The 17,665-nt window shown below is 45.6% G+C and overlaps 1 protein-coding gene across 1 annotated transcript in view; it reads left to right on the forward strand.

The window, feature by feature from the left end:
• The window catches only part of BEND6 (BEN domain containing 6), a 281,971-nt gene that overhangs the window by 202,005 nt on the left and 62,301 nt on the right, over nt 1–17,665 (forward strand). The window contains exon 5 of the mRNA XM_085609193.1: nt 13,213–13,390. Coding sequence (XP_085465319.1) covers nt 13,213–13,390 — 178 coding nt within the window. The remainder of the gene's footprint in view (nt 1–13,212; nt 13,391–17,665) is intronic.

The following is a 17,665-nucleotide window of genomic DNA, read 5'->3' on the forward strand; positions in this document are numbered from 1 at the left end:
TGTCAGAATTTTTTAATGAAATGGAAGAGGATTTGAGAAGGCACTCAAAATATGCCCTAATTTTTCTTTCTGCAGCACTAATCATACTTTCTATGGCAAAATGAACCCCCTCATTTTGTTCCTTTTTAAATTAAATGTTTTAAGAGTTACCACTTTATTCCAATCAAGATGGCTTCAGGTTTGCCATACGTTTGTCATAAGTAGGACTGTTGGCGCTCTAGTTGTTCTTTAGAACACTCTGAGAAGCTGCAGTAGAACACAAAGGAGTCAACTGACAGTCTCTGCCCTTGTTGGATGTACATGTTTTATTGAGAATGTCAGACTTCATTCTCACATGACTGAGAAAGATAATGTGAATTTACAGAAAATATGCTCTCAGGTTAGCTTATAGATCACCCTCCAAACCTCTGTGGGAAAAGCATGAGAAAATATTTTTCTCTCAAACATGATTCATGATATCCCAGCAGAAGGCTTTTTCACATGGTAAAATCACCTTAGAACACACCAGAATTCCTAAAATGAGTATGATACCATCAACAAATGATTTACAATGTAACTAAAGTCTTAAAACCTTCTATTAACTGCAATGCTTTTTAATGAGGTGCTATCATGTATATTGGTCCCAAGATGGCTGCCAACACATCTTAGATGAAGTGCTGACAGCCAATCAGATCTCACGATGAGATGTGTGGTTAGGCTCCGCCCAGATATATATGTGATTTTGATTTTGATTTTCTCAGGAACACTGAACAGATTCACATCATTTAAGCAAAAGGCACGAGTCTGAACTGAGGACTACCTCTTTGCCAAATTTGGTGTAATTCCGTTCAGCAGTTCGGGCTGTAGCTGCGGCTAAAGGTCCTATGGGAAATTGCATGGGGAAAACACGTTTTGGGACCCCCTTTTTTCTTGGCCCCCGCTACACGAATCATCCAGAGACTTTCAGGATATGAGCGGACTAGACCTGGCCAAAAGTTTTGAAGATTTCGCGAACATTCGTCAATCAGCGCCAAAGTTATTGGGAGTAGAATGTTGTGGATTTCCTATGGAAAATAGGTCCTAACTATAACTACCTACTGGCGACCGCCAGTAGGTAATATATATATATATATATATATATATGTTGACCTTTTTTTTGCATGATTATATGGATGCACTACCCTCGTACATTAGAGACACAGGTCATTTTCTCACTAAATTGAAGGGGGTCTCTAGGAGTCCAGATTATTATTTTATTGTGATGGATATCTGTTCTCTTTATACCTCTATTGATCATCAGGATGGTTTACATGCTATTCAGCATTATCTATCTAACAGAGATATCACATTTAATGAACACAGTAAGATGCTATTGAAAATGATTGAATTGTGCCTGTATAACAATTTTTTCCTTTTTAATAATGAAGTTTTCCAGCAGTTACGTGGCGTGGCGATGGGAGCATGCTTCTCCCCCAGTTATGCCTGTTTCAACGTGGGCTGGTGAGAGGAGCATGTTCTGGATCGCGCTATAATTTGCAGCAATGATATTGATCTTAATATTTGTCTTAATGAATCATTTCAAAGATTTTTGGCCAGAGGTTATAAAGAAAGTGATCTTAAAGACGCTTTGAGCAAAATGATTTTAAACGCCAAAGAATCCCCACAGGCCTCTAATATAGACATTTCTATTTCTAATAGGGTTAATACTCCTAAAGGGGAAGATATTGAAGTTAGACTGATTACGACTTACAGTTGTTATGAAAAAAAGATCAGAAACATTCTGAAGTCTAACTGGCCTATATTAAGAACTGATATTACTCTGGCTCCACTCCTTGGGGAGGTTCCATTTATTACTTTTAGGAGGGCACCCTCTATGAGGGATGCTCTTGTCAAAACTAGTCCTGAAGTGGTTAAAACTTTGAATTGGCTCTCCAACAGATCAGTCTTTTTTAAGTGCAGTTCCTGCAGAGCCTGTACATTTGGAGTTAACACTGTGGAATATCAGGATGCTTTTTCCCAAGATGTCTGGAAAATCAATGGTTTGTTTACCTGTAAAACTGATTATGCAGTTTATGTACTACAATGCACTTGTCATCTTCAATATATTGGTAGTACTAAACTCCAAGTTTTCAACCGGATTCTGCAGCATCTTCGGGCTATTGTTAACTCCGATCCCAGCTATCCGGTGGCGCGTCATTTTAAACTGGCTCATAATAATAATCTTAAAGATTTTAGTTATTTTGTTATTGATGCAGTTCCATTATCCAAAAGAGGTGGGGATAGAGAGAGGAAACTCAGGCAGTTGGAGAGCCGATATATTTAGCTTCTGGACACTAAGATATCTAATGTCCTGAATACAGGGGAAGATCTTTATAATTTTTTATAAATTTCTATTAGTGATCCTTTCATGGGGCAGGCTTGTCCCATCATCTCTTTCGTGTTATCTTTTACCTCAGCCACTCTATGATCTATTTTGCTGCTATTAAGAATTCTATGCTCTTTTATTGTCTTAAGTGAATTTTTACCTATGGTTTTCCATGTCTTGTTTTTATTGGATGGTAACTGATTGTACTAGTTTTCTAGTTGTATTTGTTTTATTCATTGAAGATAGGATGTGGGGACAGGGTGGCTACTTAATTTGACAATAGCAGGCTTTTAGCACCACCATTTTTTGACAGAATTATACCATCTACGGATTTTTGGGACTATAATGTTGTATATAAAATTGCGTGTTCTTTTTGCTTTTAACATCATAATGTAGTGCCTCTAAATTTCATGGACACTGACTTTTAAGTCGATCTGATATAAATAATTCCCCTCTTTTGCACTAGGCAGTTTAATTTTTTGCACTTTAGCATCTGTTCATAAGAAAAATGTAAATTTTAAAAAACAATATATTCACTGTTTATATGATTGTGATGTGTTTTACACTAATGCACTAATTTTTTTATCTGCTGTTATATACGTTTTTTCATTGTTATTGAACTTCAGGCCTTTATATGAACTTTGTTACTGCAATTTTTGTCGGTATTTTCTCTGGTATTGTATTCATTGGGCACTTGCCCTTAATTGATTTTCCATTGTTTTACCACTGTTTTTAAGACTATAATATATTTTTATGTTCTCTTGAATCAAATGATATTTATAATTCTATTTGATTAGCAGTGTTTTTTTGAAAATTTTGCTTGATATTATGCTAAATTCCAAAACTTTTTGAAGCTATTCGATTTTATTTTGCAGTATGTTTTCAGTGTTTATGGCTAGAAGGAGGAGCTTTAACTATGTACCTTACAGCATTTAAACTTGTTGGTCTTTAGCCATGTCATGTGATCAAGACCGGGTTTACCCGGTCGAAACGCGTCATGCTGCTTTTCATGGAGCAATAAAGCACTTTCATCCTTTTTCACGTAATTGAGTGGTCTGTACCTGATTTGCGCGATCTGCATTCCTTCAGGATTCTTTATATATATATATATATATATATATATATATATATATATATATATTATATTTTTTTCTCACTAAAAAAATAAAGATTACAGGGACGTTCTAGTTAAGTTCAGATTTTACACACACTAGTTATCTCAAGTAATTCTAACTCATGCTCTGAGGTAACTATAACTTGCGCACCCGCCATGGACAGTTTTCTCAACAATAATTTCACTACAAATGTTGCACTGATATTAGCAGTGATGTCATTGAAGATGTCATGAGTGATGTAATATGTGGGAGAATTAGCAGTGTATAGCCAGCCAAAAAAGTGTGGGTGTCCTGATGCAAACCCAGGGCTCCCACCATATCCTGGGGAGGGAGCGTGGGGAGCCCCAAGGCTTCTGGGGCCCCAGGTGGCTCCCTGCATCCAGTGAGATCCAGCTTGCTCCCACCCATAGGGAGCAGCTAAAAATGCTGCTCCATCCTGGCAGGAGCAATATTCAAGTCTATTTTTATGCATGCATTGCTGCGGGCAAGGAAACAGATCTGAAGTCAGCTCCAAGCTGGTGGGAGCATTTTTAAAGGTCCCGCCAACTGGGAGCCGACTTCATGTTTGCTGTTACTTGGTAGGAGCTTTGAAATTGCTCCCAGCAAGCAAGCGCAAACACAGGTTTTCCTGCCCATGCCAGTGCGGACAGTGAAACTGGTGTGTCCTGGCACTCCAGAACATAGCAGGAACCAGCCCTGGGGGATGCGGTCCGTAGGTCAATTATTAGCTCCAGGAGAGGGAGAAATGTGCAACCCTTCCCCTCTATTATTGTGGCTGGACCCCAGGGGAAGGGAGTTTCCCAGGCTCAAATTGACCCTGGGACAAGGTCTGCTGCCCCCTCTGCCTTTTTAACTTTGTCTGGGACCTGGGGGTTGGGGTCCCGGGGCCGAAATCAGCCTGGTAGTGGGGCCCACTTGCCCCCTCCCTCTTTTAATAAGGCTGGGCACTGGGATCCCCAGGGCTAAAATCAGCCCAGGGAGGAGAAGCACATGCTTTCCTCCCCTTTGTTCTTGTGGCTGGGCCCTGGGGAATGGGTCGCTGGGGCCATAATCAGCCTGGAAGGTGGGCTGAGTGCCCCCTCCCACTTTTAATAAGGCTAGGCCAAGGGGGTTGGGGTCCATGGTCCAAAATCGGCCTGGGGAGGGGCAACGTGTGCCTCCCCGACCTAAAGTAATGCAAACAATTCCCTCCGGGTATCTGGCACACCAGGGTGGCTAAAAAAAACAAGCTTGGAGGACTGCCCTTGTTGTTTTTTATGTGTCCATGAATTTGCAGCTAAATGAAAAAAATAATGTTTTTGCCCCCCGGCAGGGCCCCTGTGGGACCCCACCACCAGGCCTAGGGTGTCAGGGTGTTCCTACCCTTCCCCCATGTGTTTCTTTTTGGGACTCGGGCAAGTCCAGAGTCCCAAGATGTTTGCTACCACTTCCTGGTAGAAGTGATGGCAGCCAATCAGATCTCAGGATGAGATCTTTCGGATCCGCGGACTCTGCACATCACTAGATATACATAAATAATTTCTGGATCAAGATCTAGCTTTCTGCTAAATTTGGGCTAAGTCCTTTCAGCGGTTTGGGCTGTAGTTGTATCTAAAATCCCTATGGGAAATTGCATGGGTGAAATGTGTCTCGGGACCCCCCTTTTTCTCTGCGCCGGCTCGACGAATCACCATGAAACTTTTCAGACAGCAGCTGCACTGAGTGGCAAATTCATTTTTAAAATGTTATGAAGATTCATCAAACGGCGTCAAAGTTATTAGCAAAACCAAAAAAACACTTTTTCGATGGAAACTAGGTCCTAACTATAACTACCTACTAGCGACCCCCAATAGGTAGTATATATATATTTCTTCACGGTATACAGATGTGAATTTAGGTATAGAAAATCTATGCAAACTTACCTTTTGATATTTTGTCCTTCGATATTCTATCCACGCTATTATTTTCCGATGGTATTCTGTAGTAGTTGATATTCAGGATCCATACTAAGCAAAACAGATCAAAGCAGATTTCTTTTAATGACCCACTCTCAAACTGGAAGCTTTGGTTTGGGAGCAGTTCACTGCTTCTGAACTGCTCTCCAGTCTTGTAGCAACTACTATGATCCACCCTCATAAAGAGATTGTATATTCAATTATAGTTGATAAGTGGCTCAATATCAAGACGGGCAAAGTTGCGATAAATGTATCTCCCCATTCACAAGCTGGTGCCAACAGCCCAAAGCACCAGTTTACCTGCAATTGCAGTCACAAAAAACATTGCCACAGATGACCCCGGCAACTACCACTAACGAGATGCAGAGTAGGCGTTCCCGTGCAAAAATCCGTGAAAACACCGCTCCACAACATTCTCAACGGCCAGCCAGATCGGCGATAAGATCACAAAACAAGCGATAAGGCACGTTAGCAGCAGGAAACTAAGCCTGCTCTGACCTGGTGCATAGCCGGACAACAACCGGCAACATACAAGGGAGCACAGCACAGAGACAAACATGAAGAAAAAAAGATGCACCCGGGCAACTGAACATGCAGCCCGGAGCCCCAATAGGGCAACAACACCCACTGCCACTACCCCAGGCCCCCCCGACCCCTCCGGCCCCCCTGCCCGGATGAACACTGAGACAGCCGAGACAAAGACAGCGACCTGCTGAAAACGCACCAACCTCACAGACCTAACACCTGGAAACGTCATTGCCCACCACAGGCTCAAAAGGACAACCATCCTAGGCATCCTGACCACCATTGCCCACAGGCCGACGGTACCAACACAGCGGACCACCAACATCCCTCCGCAGACAAAGCTGCTGGCTGTGCCCACCTGTTGGCCTCTGGGACCTGCCAACCAACAACCGCCAGAGTCTGAGGAGTCTCACAGCCAGCCACATCCAAGCCCCCTAACTGTTGTGGATGCCATCATCAGCTTGGTACCACACTACCTATCCTTCCCCCACCATAGCTGGAATCCCTCACGTGTCAGGGGGCGATTGAATGCACACATGTCCGACTTGTGCCCCCTGGTGACACTGCACACAATATCTGCAACTGAAAGCACACGCACTGTGCAGGCAATAATGGACCACCTGGGAATCTCCACCAACCTCAATGCCAACCACCCATTCCGAGTGCATGAGTCCTACATCTTCCGACAGCCCATCATCACCCGGCAATTCCTGGCTGGCACCTATGTAAATGCGCTGCTCGTTGGCAAGTACCAAATGAACACACCACACACCTCAACTCCACAACCATGCAACTCACAACACTGGGAATGCACACATCATAAACTCACATACAGTATGCCAAACAACATGCCCACCCACCAGACACGACTGCACAACTTACTCTAGCAACCTGGGCCAGCCATGCACATAAGTCATTAACTGCATGGCACCTCAGCCACACGATAGCAGATTGTGGGAAGAGGTGGGGACCAGGCATGTGCGAAGGAGGCAACTGACCGATGAATGACAATGTACACAATGCCAAGTGTGGCATCGAAGCAATGGCCAGACTGCAGTATGCAGACCACACACATATCCATGTCGACATACACTGCTGATGTATGGAGTGACGTGGACAGTGGCTGCAACCATGTCACCCCAGCCAGTGGGGAAGATCCCGGAAATGTAGCTTGTTACGTCCCCGCCTGTAAGCGTGAGTGGAGTGGGCTGGCCCTGCGTACGGCGGGTACGCGTAGGGGTGTGAATAAAAAGCATGTAGTTCTGGGCGTGGTCCTCTTCCGGAATGCCCAACAACTCTGCCAGGGTGGCACCCCCCACCCCGCCACGAGGCCGTCACCGTGAGCGGTGTTTCCTGCGTTCCTGTGCGCCTACTGCACCCCATGCCGCAGGGCCCCGTACCAGTCTTGCGAGGCCAAACGCACCCAGGCCTCAATGCACATCTGCCGACACCAGCATGTGTCGATGAGGGTCCACCACGTGCCGGTGCATGCACAATGGGCTAGTAGGTTACACATTTGGAACTGAGTCTTGATCAAACATCGTCCGAGTTCACACATTGTTGTAGAGTCTACATCACTGTACTCCCTTCGATATGGTGACACCAAGTATGTGCCTGGCATCCCAACCACATGTGTATGTGAGCCCTTGATGACTATGCCGTCGGCCTACACTGCGGTCCAGCATGCCTCACTCCAATCCAGACTGTAACATGCAGGACATGTCATCATCGCTGACTGAACACCCGCTCGGCTCTGGTGCTTTAGCCTCCGTCAACCACAAGTCACCCCCAAATGTCATGTCAACGTCGTGTGTTAGAGTTCCAGGAGGAGCACGCTGAACTGCGCTGACCGCTGCCTCAGGCCTCCACTGCGGTCGAGTAGGTCACACACTATTGGAATTCAGTTTTTATTTATTTATGGCTGACTTGATGTCATTTTACAGACCTCAACACAGACTGCATCCCCTTTCAGCCCCGGTACCACTGTTCCCCGAGACCCATGGACACTTTCTGGTTGGACTTTGGTGGCGACTGAGTCCATGGACTTGGGGTTGTCGTCACCATCATGTCGGTGATACTGACTTTGTGGATAAAATGATGCCATGCCATTCAACTCCTCCATTTGCTGCTTCCAGACAGCTTCCACCCTCTGCATCATGCCCTGGAGGACACCTTCCACTGTCCCCACAACCCTCCGCCACATACACCTCGGACATTGATGAGGACCTGCTCAGCTCGCATGGCCCATCTGACTGCACTGCAAGTCACCGTCCCATGGCTGGGTGCCTGTGCCGGCCAAGTGCCTCCGGGGCCACTAACTCTGTGCTGGTCAGGTCTGGGAGCCCTTCTTCTGAGATGTTGGATAGCCTCTGAGGCTATGGCCTTGTGGTCATCAACGCCATGTGTCTGTGGCCCTGCCCTGTCCACTGCCTCCAGCCTCAAATGCGTCCCATCAGGGCTCACTCATCAAATCGAGTCCTGACCAGCCCGAACGTCACATCTCCGCAGGAGGCACACACCACCACCACCAGGACCAACTCCAACTGCCAGTGTCAAAACGGTCGTACTGGCAGACTGACGGAGTTGCCCGCACCTGTCGTGGATGCCATCTTCTGCCTGATCCCCTGCTCAGCACTCCAGGTGCCACTAACTCTGTGCACCATGAATCATCGTCCATTACTGTTTTGGTTATGTGCTGTGGAGAGCTCACGCAGCAATGTCACCTCAGGCAGTGTGAGAGAACTGGGACAGCGATGAGGAAGATGATGCAGGTGTGACACCCCCCCCACTGCAGCTGCATCAGGAATGACCAGAAGGGACACAATCCTAGACATTTTCTTCACATGAGCATGCTCAGCTCTGGGGCTCCAACCGCAGCGCAATGAAACTCATGGACACTTCTGTTTGTATGTTGGGTGACCTCTGTACTTGCTCCGTCTCCCTCCATGTTGCTCAGCAGTTGACTATGTTATGCAGGTGTTTTATGTTTCTATTGCACTGCTGTCCACTGTTCAAGTTGTTGCCAGCACCAAGCACTCCGTGCGGGCTGCCTTATACTCACCCCACACACATCCAGCACAGGCGTCACTATACATGTGGCCCTGCCAATAAAGGGGCCGGGCGCATGTGCCCGTTGCCAGTTCAACATAATATCTGCATGTGTCCCTGTCATCTTGTTGTATGCATGAGGGCCCTGGGCCCTAGGACATTACATTGTGGGGTGTACAGCGGATGCAGACATGTCACCGCAGGCAGTGGGTTAGAGCTTGGACATGTAGCTTTATCATCACCCACGCAATTCATAAGGGCAGTGGACTGTGCCGTCGTACGCAGAGCCAACGTGGGTGTGTGACTGATATGTGCGTGCCCCTGGGCGTGTTTCTGTACTGGGAATGTGCATCTGCATGTGTCTCTATGGCAGTGTGGATCTCCTGTGGGGTGTAGGTGGTCCCTGAAGGGTAATAGACACCCACATATGTGCTCTAGTTCACCTTCCATGGGTTCGGATCCCACCCGCTCCTGTTGGGCCACCTCCTTTTGGCGTTCTGACACCTGGTATTGGGGTGCCATGTGTGGGTCGGTGAAGTGTTGGGAGCCTGCCATGCTTGCGGGTGCTTCATGCTGTGTGGTCTGTTGCAGGGGCTGGGTTCTCCTCTAAGTATCTTGGCTGCCCTGGTTCTGGTGGTGGGTTGAGTAGGATGTCCATGTGCTGTTGTAGGGCGTCGGTGTCGAAGGTGTGGTGGTCCTCTCCGGCATCACTGATGTGTGGTCTTCTGTGCTCTGCTGGAGGTTTTGTGTGTCCCTCTGCAATGTGGAGGGGAGATGCACGTTGACATTGTGTTGACGTGTGTTGGTGCATTGTTCTTGTTTACATGCAGACTGTTTGACAATGTACATTGTGACTGTTTTGGAGGTGCAGGATTTAGATGCGGGACAGTGTACATTTGGACTACATGACGGGTGTGATGTTTTACGCGTATATTTCCATTTCACAGTTTCCATCTCTGTCAGATGTAGTAGGCCTGTTTCTGCGCGTGTGCGGAGCCAGTTGTGTCCTCTGTTCTGCAGTGTCGGAGTTGCACATTGTAACACATTGTCGTCAATGTGGATGGGCTGTTATTGCTATGTGTGTGTGCTGCAGTGTGTCACGGAGATGAGGGACATGATCCAGGGTCATTGTGGGTGTGCAGTGTGCTCTGCTTATTTGTGCATGTCTGCCATTGTGCCCATCTCCCCCGTCCCCTCAGTCCCTGGTCTTTACTCACCCTGTTGATGTTGTGTCAGGTCCTCCCGAGCTGTGTCCGCACTCCCGTCTCCTTGCACCGTCTCCGCACTGTTGACTGTGGCCTCTGTTTCCTCCAGCTCTTCCTGTGGTGCACAACTCCCACCTTCTGTCGCCGTTGCTGCCTTCCTGTTGGTGGCGTCTTTGTGCCTGGTTTAGGTTTAGGTGCCAGCGCCTCTTGGCCTCCTCCATTGGCCTCCTCGACACTCCGGCTGCATTCAAAGTAGTCTTATTGTGGGTCAGTTGATGGTTGTGTTCTGTCACCTCCGTGACGCTGGTTTTGTTTTCCTGCGGACTGCACCCCTTCTTCCTTTCACTCTTCTCCTTGGCCTTCCCCGACCCCGTTGTTCCTTGCTGGTTGTCTGTGGGGCTTGTGGCGTTCGCGTAGGCCCCTGCGCTCGGTCAGGGTGCATCCATGTTGCTACGCACTTTGGCTTCTTTCTGGTGTGTTGTTTTTGTTGCTTTTATAGTGCATTTTCCCGCCAGATGCGTGGGATTTGCAGGCCTGCCGCTGGTTTTTGCTGTTTTTGTATCGCGTTTGGCCTCATTGCAGCTTTTTGGCGTTCGTGTTTCACATTTTGGCGGCGTGGCGTTGATTTTAACGCGGTCAGTTGACGTGTTTTCTGGTGACTATCGCATGGTACCGCCGTGTTGTGAATACCTGGTTAACATGGCGTAAATTTCCCGCGATGGACTGCGATGTTGACGGTTGTGTTAAGTAACTTTTGCGATGGTTATCACACGTTCTTATGAATATACCCCTGAATGTCTTGTCTTTGAAACACATTAGCAGTTGTGATTAGCAGTTGGAGTAAGGATCCCACATACAGAATAGTTATGTGATTATTATGTTTTTCTTCGCCCCCAAAGCAAGCATGAGTACCAGCTCACTGCACACACAGAAAGGTAGGATTTTAGGGTAGTTGGATGAAACATAAAGGGTGGAGAACAGGCAGGTATCTGAAAGGAGAACAAGCTGAAAACAAGCAAGTGAGTGAAAGGACAGAAGGCATAGCTGGAGACAGGCATCAGGTTAACTGCTGAGCATAAACAAAACCTCCTTTTATGCATCTCCAGGATGACCGATAGAGTACAGCTCTCCTCTACCAATGGAACCCTTACGTGCACCTAGAAAACAAAATGGCATCCGAAGGTTCCATGATGCATTTGACAGAAGAGAAACATGTGCGATAGAAGCAAAGTCAAAGACCAGCTCCTTGTGTTGTCGCCAAGAATATCATCATGCCTTCCATACCGACAAAGCCACCTTGCAGAGCCAATGCTGCTGCAGTTGTCTCTCCTGAAATAACTAAGTAAACTTTATACAGTCTTAGTACGAATTCCTAGAACACAAGTAAATGGTAGAAGTGCTAGTGAATATTACAGGCATAGCATACGAACTTGAACAATTGATCTAAAAAAACAGCAGAGCATAAGTTGCAGACCCTTCAGCAAACCTTAAGCAGAGGTACTGGAGACAAAAACAAGGACTTTTACAGATAGAAGACATTAGAATTGAGCTATCAAAAGTAAATCAGAAAACTTTTTAAAGTTTGTGTGTTAAATGTTCTCTGTCCATTAGCCTGAGTGGACGAGCATTGTCATTTTTATCTCTGTGAAAGACAGAAAGAGAACAGAATATGTTAAATTCGATTAAAATGGTGCGGGCATAAGGAGAGAAAAATGCATGATGAAGAACATGTTGATGAACTACAGAGAAAAGTAGGGCATGGAAAAGAGATCCAAAAATTATTGTACTACAACGGCATAAATAGAACAAAAATAGCCATAGATATGTACACTATACAGAAAATACAAAACTGCAAACAGAGCGTTTATGTAACTATCACACAGAGGTATAATAGCTCACATTCAGTGACAGTTGATATATATTAAGGTGAAGAACAACATGTATAGAAAGTTGTATAGAAACACCATTAGGCCCTGCAACACGTGTCTGAGTTTTCCCTTCTCCTGACGGGTATTGTATGACTTTTTATTGAGACGGTATCACCGTGGGAAAACCTAATTGGAGCTAGACTATGTTACCTATCCTGTAGCACTTGTTCTGGAAGGTGTAGTTGTTTAAATGGATATACACAGCCACTACAATCCTACTGGCTCTGTAATGGCTTCATTTGGTTTCTACTTTGAGAAAGTCTGAGGTTCTGAAACTACTGTGGTAGAAAACAGAAGTGTGTGACAGTAGCATTTCCTAAGAAGAACGATACAGTGGTTGTACCATTTTAAGGGATTTGAAGTCTTGCATTTGTTACATTATGAGTAATGATACGAGATTTGACAGACCATTGAGATATTCATTCATGTTGACAAAAGGTGCTGTTAGAGTATTAACATACTCCTGTAAGTATCTCTGGAGTATTTAGTCAGAAGATGCTTTAAATCATATATTCCTGCAAAAGAACGATTTTACTTATATAAGGTAAGGCATTTGACTCATTTAATTAGACAGAAATCAGTTCAATCAGTGGCTGTTATATGTTTTTACTTTTCACTAATGCAGAAAAGAGTATGATAACCAGTGCTTAATTTGCAAATAAATAAGGGCCAGGGTCCTTGCCTGGAGGCCCCTGCTGCTTACACCCATTGCCCCTACCAGTGCTGCCAGTGTCAGTACCAACACAACAATTAATCATCATACATCTACAATTGCGAAATGTTAGACTATTTCAAGCCCCCAAAGCTATAAGAATGGCTTGGGTGGCATGTCTTAGTCATTTTTAATATATATTGAATTAATAAACAACTGTTATTGTGCTGACCTTTCAATTAGACAAACAGTGCCATTATGTGGCAGCCTATCATAAGTGCCGGTGTTGATAATTAAGTTCTGGCGTAGAGCACCAGAAACCACCTGCTCAAATTGAGCACTGCTGTTAACAGGAGTAGTGTGTTGTATAAGGCATTATTCATGCATGCAATCATGGTGTAGGAAGGGTTCTGTGGTAGGCAGAGAGTCTGCATAGCCTTAATTTATTTGTCTAATTTTAGGAAGAACATCAGTATCCAAGTGCCTTACTGTACAGTGACAACAGCAGCGAAGAAGATGATCCGATATATCATGTATCGAAGTTGGAGCTGTATGCCAAAATAAGGAGTCTGAAGAGAAAGCTGGCACACTCGATGAGAGAGAATTCACGACTGAGGCAGTCATTGGTCCTTCTTCAAGGTAATGGTTGCTACAAGCCAAAACACAATAGCAGGACTAAGGATGCAAACTAGTAAAATAGGCTGTTCTTGAGGATCCTTTACATATATTCTTATGTTGTGTGCTTGTATTTCATTGCTTATGAGGGCAGTAACTAGAAACTTTCCTTTGCACTTTCAAAACACTTTATTTTAATAACTTTTATTACAGCTCGTGTACAAATTACTCTATCTACCCACTGCCCCACTTGAATGATTGTGTTTCCAATATAAAGTATTCTATCTACCCACTGCCCCACTTGAATGATTGTGTTTCCAATATAGGGGTATACTACTAGAAAATTTAAGTCCTACAAAAATATTGTGTGACAAAAATATTGTGAAGGTAAGTTCATGTAGGTAAGTATAGGTTTTACTGTACTTAAGTTGAAAAATATGTCACCTGATGATAATATATGACCTAGTGACGGTCACCACTAGGTAGTTATGGTTAGGTCAGCTTTTCCATAGAAAGTGTTTTTTTTGTTTTGCTAATAACTTTGGCCTCATTTGACACATTTTCACAAAATTTTCCAAAAAGCAAATGTTCATCTACCTCAGCTCCTTCCTGGAAAGTTTTGGGGTGATCTGTTAAGCGGGGGCTGAGAAAAAAGCTGGGTCCCAAAAGCAAAATTCCCTTGCATTTTTTATTGACTTTTTAGGCAGTGTCAAATTGCAAGTGCTCCCTGTACAAATTGTCATTGCAATTGGTGATCCATGAATGGCGTATTTGATTCACTGGTAAGTCCCTAGTAAAGTGCACTGACTGTGCCCAGGGCCTGTACATCAAATGCTACTAGTAGGCCTGCAGCTCTGATTGTGCCACCCACATAAGTAGCCCTGCAAATGTAACTCAGACCTGCCACTACAGTGTATCCGCGCAGTTTTGAACTGCCATGTCGACCTGGCAAGTGCACCCACTTGCCAGGTCCTAACCTTCCCTTTTCTTACATGTAAGGCACCCCTCAGGTACTCCCAATGTACTCCCATGGGCAGGGTACAGTGTATGTGAAAGGTAGGACATGTACTGGTGTGCATGACATGTCCTGATGGTGAAATACTGTCAATTCCGTTTTTCACTACCATAGGATAAAATGGGAGATACTGTGTAACATCTTACAAGTTTAACTTTTCATTGGGACAAGATAGAATAATACAGTTTAGTCTCTCTGAACTCAGGATTTAATAAATCTTTTAGTAACAATTGTTTTTAAATTGTGCGTTTGAAAATGTCACTTTTAGAAAGTGGGCATTTTCTTGTTTAACCGTTCAGTGTGCCTCTGCCTGTTTGTGGATTGACTGTCTGGTTTTAGAGTGATAGGGGCTAGGGTTGTGCTTTCACTGTAGACAGCCACTGGAGGACTTGGGTTGTGGCTGACCCTTCCTGGATAATTTAGAGCTGAGCTAAATAGACCTTGGCTGCATTTAGAGTAGTGGGAGGAGATTTCCTTGCACCTAAATAGGGCCTGTCTTCCTTGCACAATGCTATCTCCACCCCCTGTGGTCATACTGCACCAGTGAGGACAGAGTTGGTTTCGACTGGGCTCAGAGAGCCTTGCACAAAGAAGAACAAAGACAAAATGTGATATAAATAGTAGACCTTAACCTCCAAAACTTTAGATCACTTCTGGATTCAAGAGGAACCTTGAGAAGAGCTGGAGAGCTGTGAGGAGGAGGACTCCCCTTTGCTGTGTGCTGTATGGGGTTGGTCTGCAGTTGCTGCTTCTGCCAAGGAAAGGACAAAAACTGAAACTTTGCTGAGAAACCTGCCTGAAGAAGAATCGCTAAGGGATTTTGTGTGCTGGCCTCCTGTTCTGAAGTCTCAGGGACACAAAGACTTCACCCCCCGCTCCTCTGAACTCTACTGCTGAGGAGTTGCCTGTTACAGTTTTGGGCTTCTAGAGGTTGTTCCTGCTGTTCGGAGCTGGAAGAAACCTAAGAGAAGCAGGAAACGCAATCTCCAATATCGTCAGACACGCCGCCGTGACCTGCAGCAGGGCCAAGGGGCACCGCTCATGAAGTGCACGATGTACAGCCCGGCCTGTATCGCAGCTCTGATGCGTTTCAATGCCTGCCAACGCCTGCAGTTAAAGGTATTCCTGATGCCAGTGCTCGCACCGACTCCTTCATCGCCAGCGCCTGCCTACTGTTATCACAGCGCCGATAACCACCGAGGGTGACTCCATGAACTCGCCATCTTCGCATAGCCCCACCTTAACCAACGCCTCACCACCGACTCAACTGACTTCCCCTGTCCTGGATTCAACACGTCGCCTCCTCTCAGACATGATGCCTCACCTCCCCCGTGGCAGCCAGGGAGCCAGCCTCGACCTCGGCACCGAAGCCTCACCTCCACATCATAGACTTAGTTTTCCAAGGTACTGTTTGCTTGGGGTCCATGTGACTCCATGCCCGACGCCGCACACCTTGCGGTCGGCGCCGTACTTTGAAGTTATTGCTGTCACGACATTGTAATAGCCCCAGGTGGAGCTCTTTGTTTTCTACAAGCTTTATCTTTGAAATAACTGTTTTGAAGTGCTTTTTTACTACATGTATGTTGGATTTTTGTCATTTTGATCTTGTTGAGTTTAGATAAACATACTTTATTTTTATAAACTGGTGTGGTGTCCATTTGTGGTGGTATCACTGTGTTACTTTGTGTTTTGAGTACAAATACTTTACACAGTGCCTGTGGGATAAGCCTGTCTGCTCGTGCCACACTACCAAGAGGGTGAGCAGGGGTTACTCAAATAGTGTATCCCACTTACCATGACTAGAAGCAAGGGCCCCTACTTGGACCTCTGCCAACTAGAGACCCCCAGTTCTAAAAGAAATTATACCATGTTCGGCAGGAAGCTAGATCTTGGTCCGCCGATTGTGCTTCCTGTGATTTGGCGTAAATATGTTCAGTAGTTTCTGAGAAATTAAGGTTGAAAAATAATTGTATAGCTGAATGGTTGGGTCAGCGAGGGTCTCTTGAGCAGCAAGTTAAAAATAGAGTGTTCTTATTGCCCAGGAAGCTTTTTTTCCTTGGGCCATCTTGCTCCTGCAAATGCTCTTATTGACTGCCAGAAACATGAGAAACATATTGCTGGCAACAATTACAGAACTCGGAGACTTAGTCTCACGTCCTGAAATAAAAAATTAAGAAATAGTATTAAGGGGGCAAGGTAAGAATACCCTTACTCTAAAGGCCCCATGGGGGGGGGGGGGCAGAAGAAACCACTGGGTCCAAAAAGAAAAGAATTAGCAAAAAATGCCACGATCCTGAGGGACTCGTGTGGGATAGAAAAATAAAATGGTGGCCGGGCTGCATTTATTATGTTTATGCACTGGGGAGCCCACCGCCGGGGCTGTATTCATGAAGCCCCTCCCTGAACCTGCAGAGACCCCAGGGAGTCCAACCCCGGGGCTGAAATTTATTTTTATGGAGAAGGGGGCCATGCACTCCCTGAACCTCCAGAGGCCTGGGGAGGCACACCCAGGGTCAAAATTAAACAAAATGAGGAGGGGGCTGCGTGGCCCCTACACCGAGCCACCCCAGGGGTGTTTTCTTTAAGGTAGGTAGGCCGCACGCCCCACTCCATGAGCCATTAATGGCCTTAAGGACCCCATCCCCCAAGCATGGCTCAGTAGCTATATCCTAGAGAGTCCACCCCAGGGACAAAGCTGTTTCACTGCCCGTATCAGCGCAGTCAGGGAAACCATTGTTTGCTATCGCTTGGCAAGAGCATTTTTTAATCTCCCGGACCACCAGGGTTGGGGAGCCATGTGCTAGATATTGTTCCAGAAAGAGTGCTTTTTGTGATTAGGTGTGAATCCGTTCAGTAGTTTTTGACTAATTAAGGCAAAAAAAAAATTATATTTGATGCAGCAGAGGATCTGCCACGGATCCTCATGCTCAATCATGCATTGTGATTGGCTGGTCGTAACCTCGAGGAAAAGATGCAACTTCATTCTTGGGCCTCAGGGACTCGGTCCAGAGTCCTAAAAATATAACAACATAAAATATGAAGGGGCAAGATAGGATTACCTTGACAGCCTAGCCCTTGTATGTACTTGCAATGCAACTGATGTCAGCCCTCACATGGTTCTCCTCGAACCAAGGTGCAAGTTGGTACAGGAAATGTGCGGAGTGCCCTTGTGAAATCTACTATGGATGTCTTCTGGAATCCACAAGAGCCAGTGCGCCATCCTGCTTTCTATCAAGATCACACTAATGCACTGGAATAGGGTAATCAGAACATGGCAAGTTATG

This window comes from Triturus cristatus, chromosome 6, assembly GCF_964204655.1.
Source record: "Triturus cristatus chromosome 6, aTriCri1.1, whole genome shotgun sequence".
NCBI lineage: Eukaryota > Metazoa > Chordata > Amphibia > Caudata > Salamandridae > Triturus > Triturus cristatus.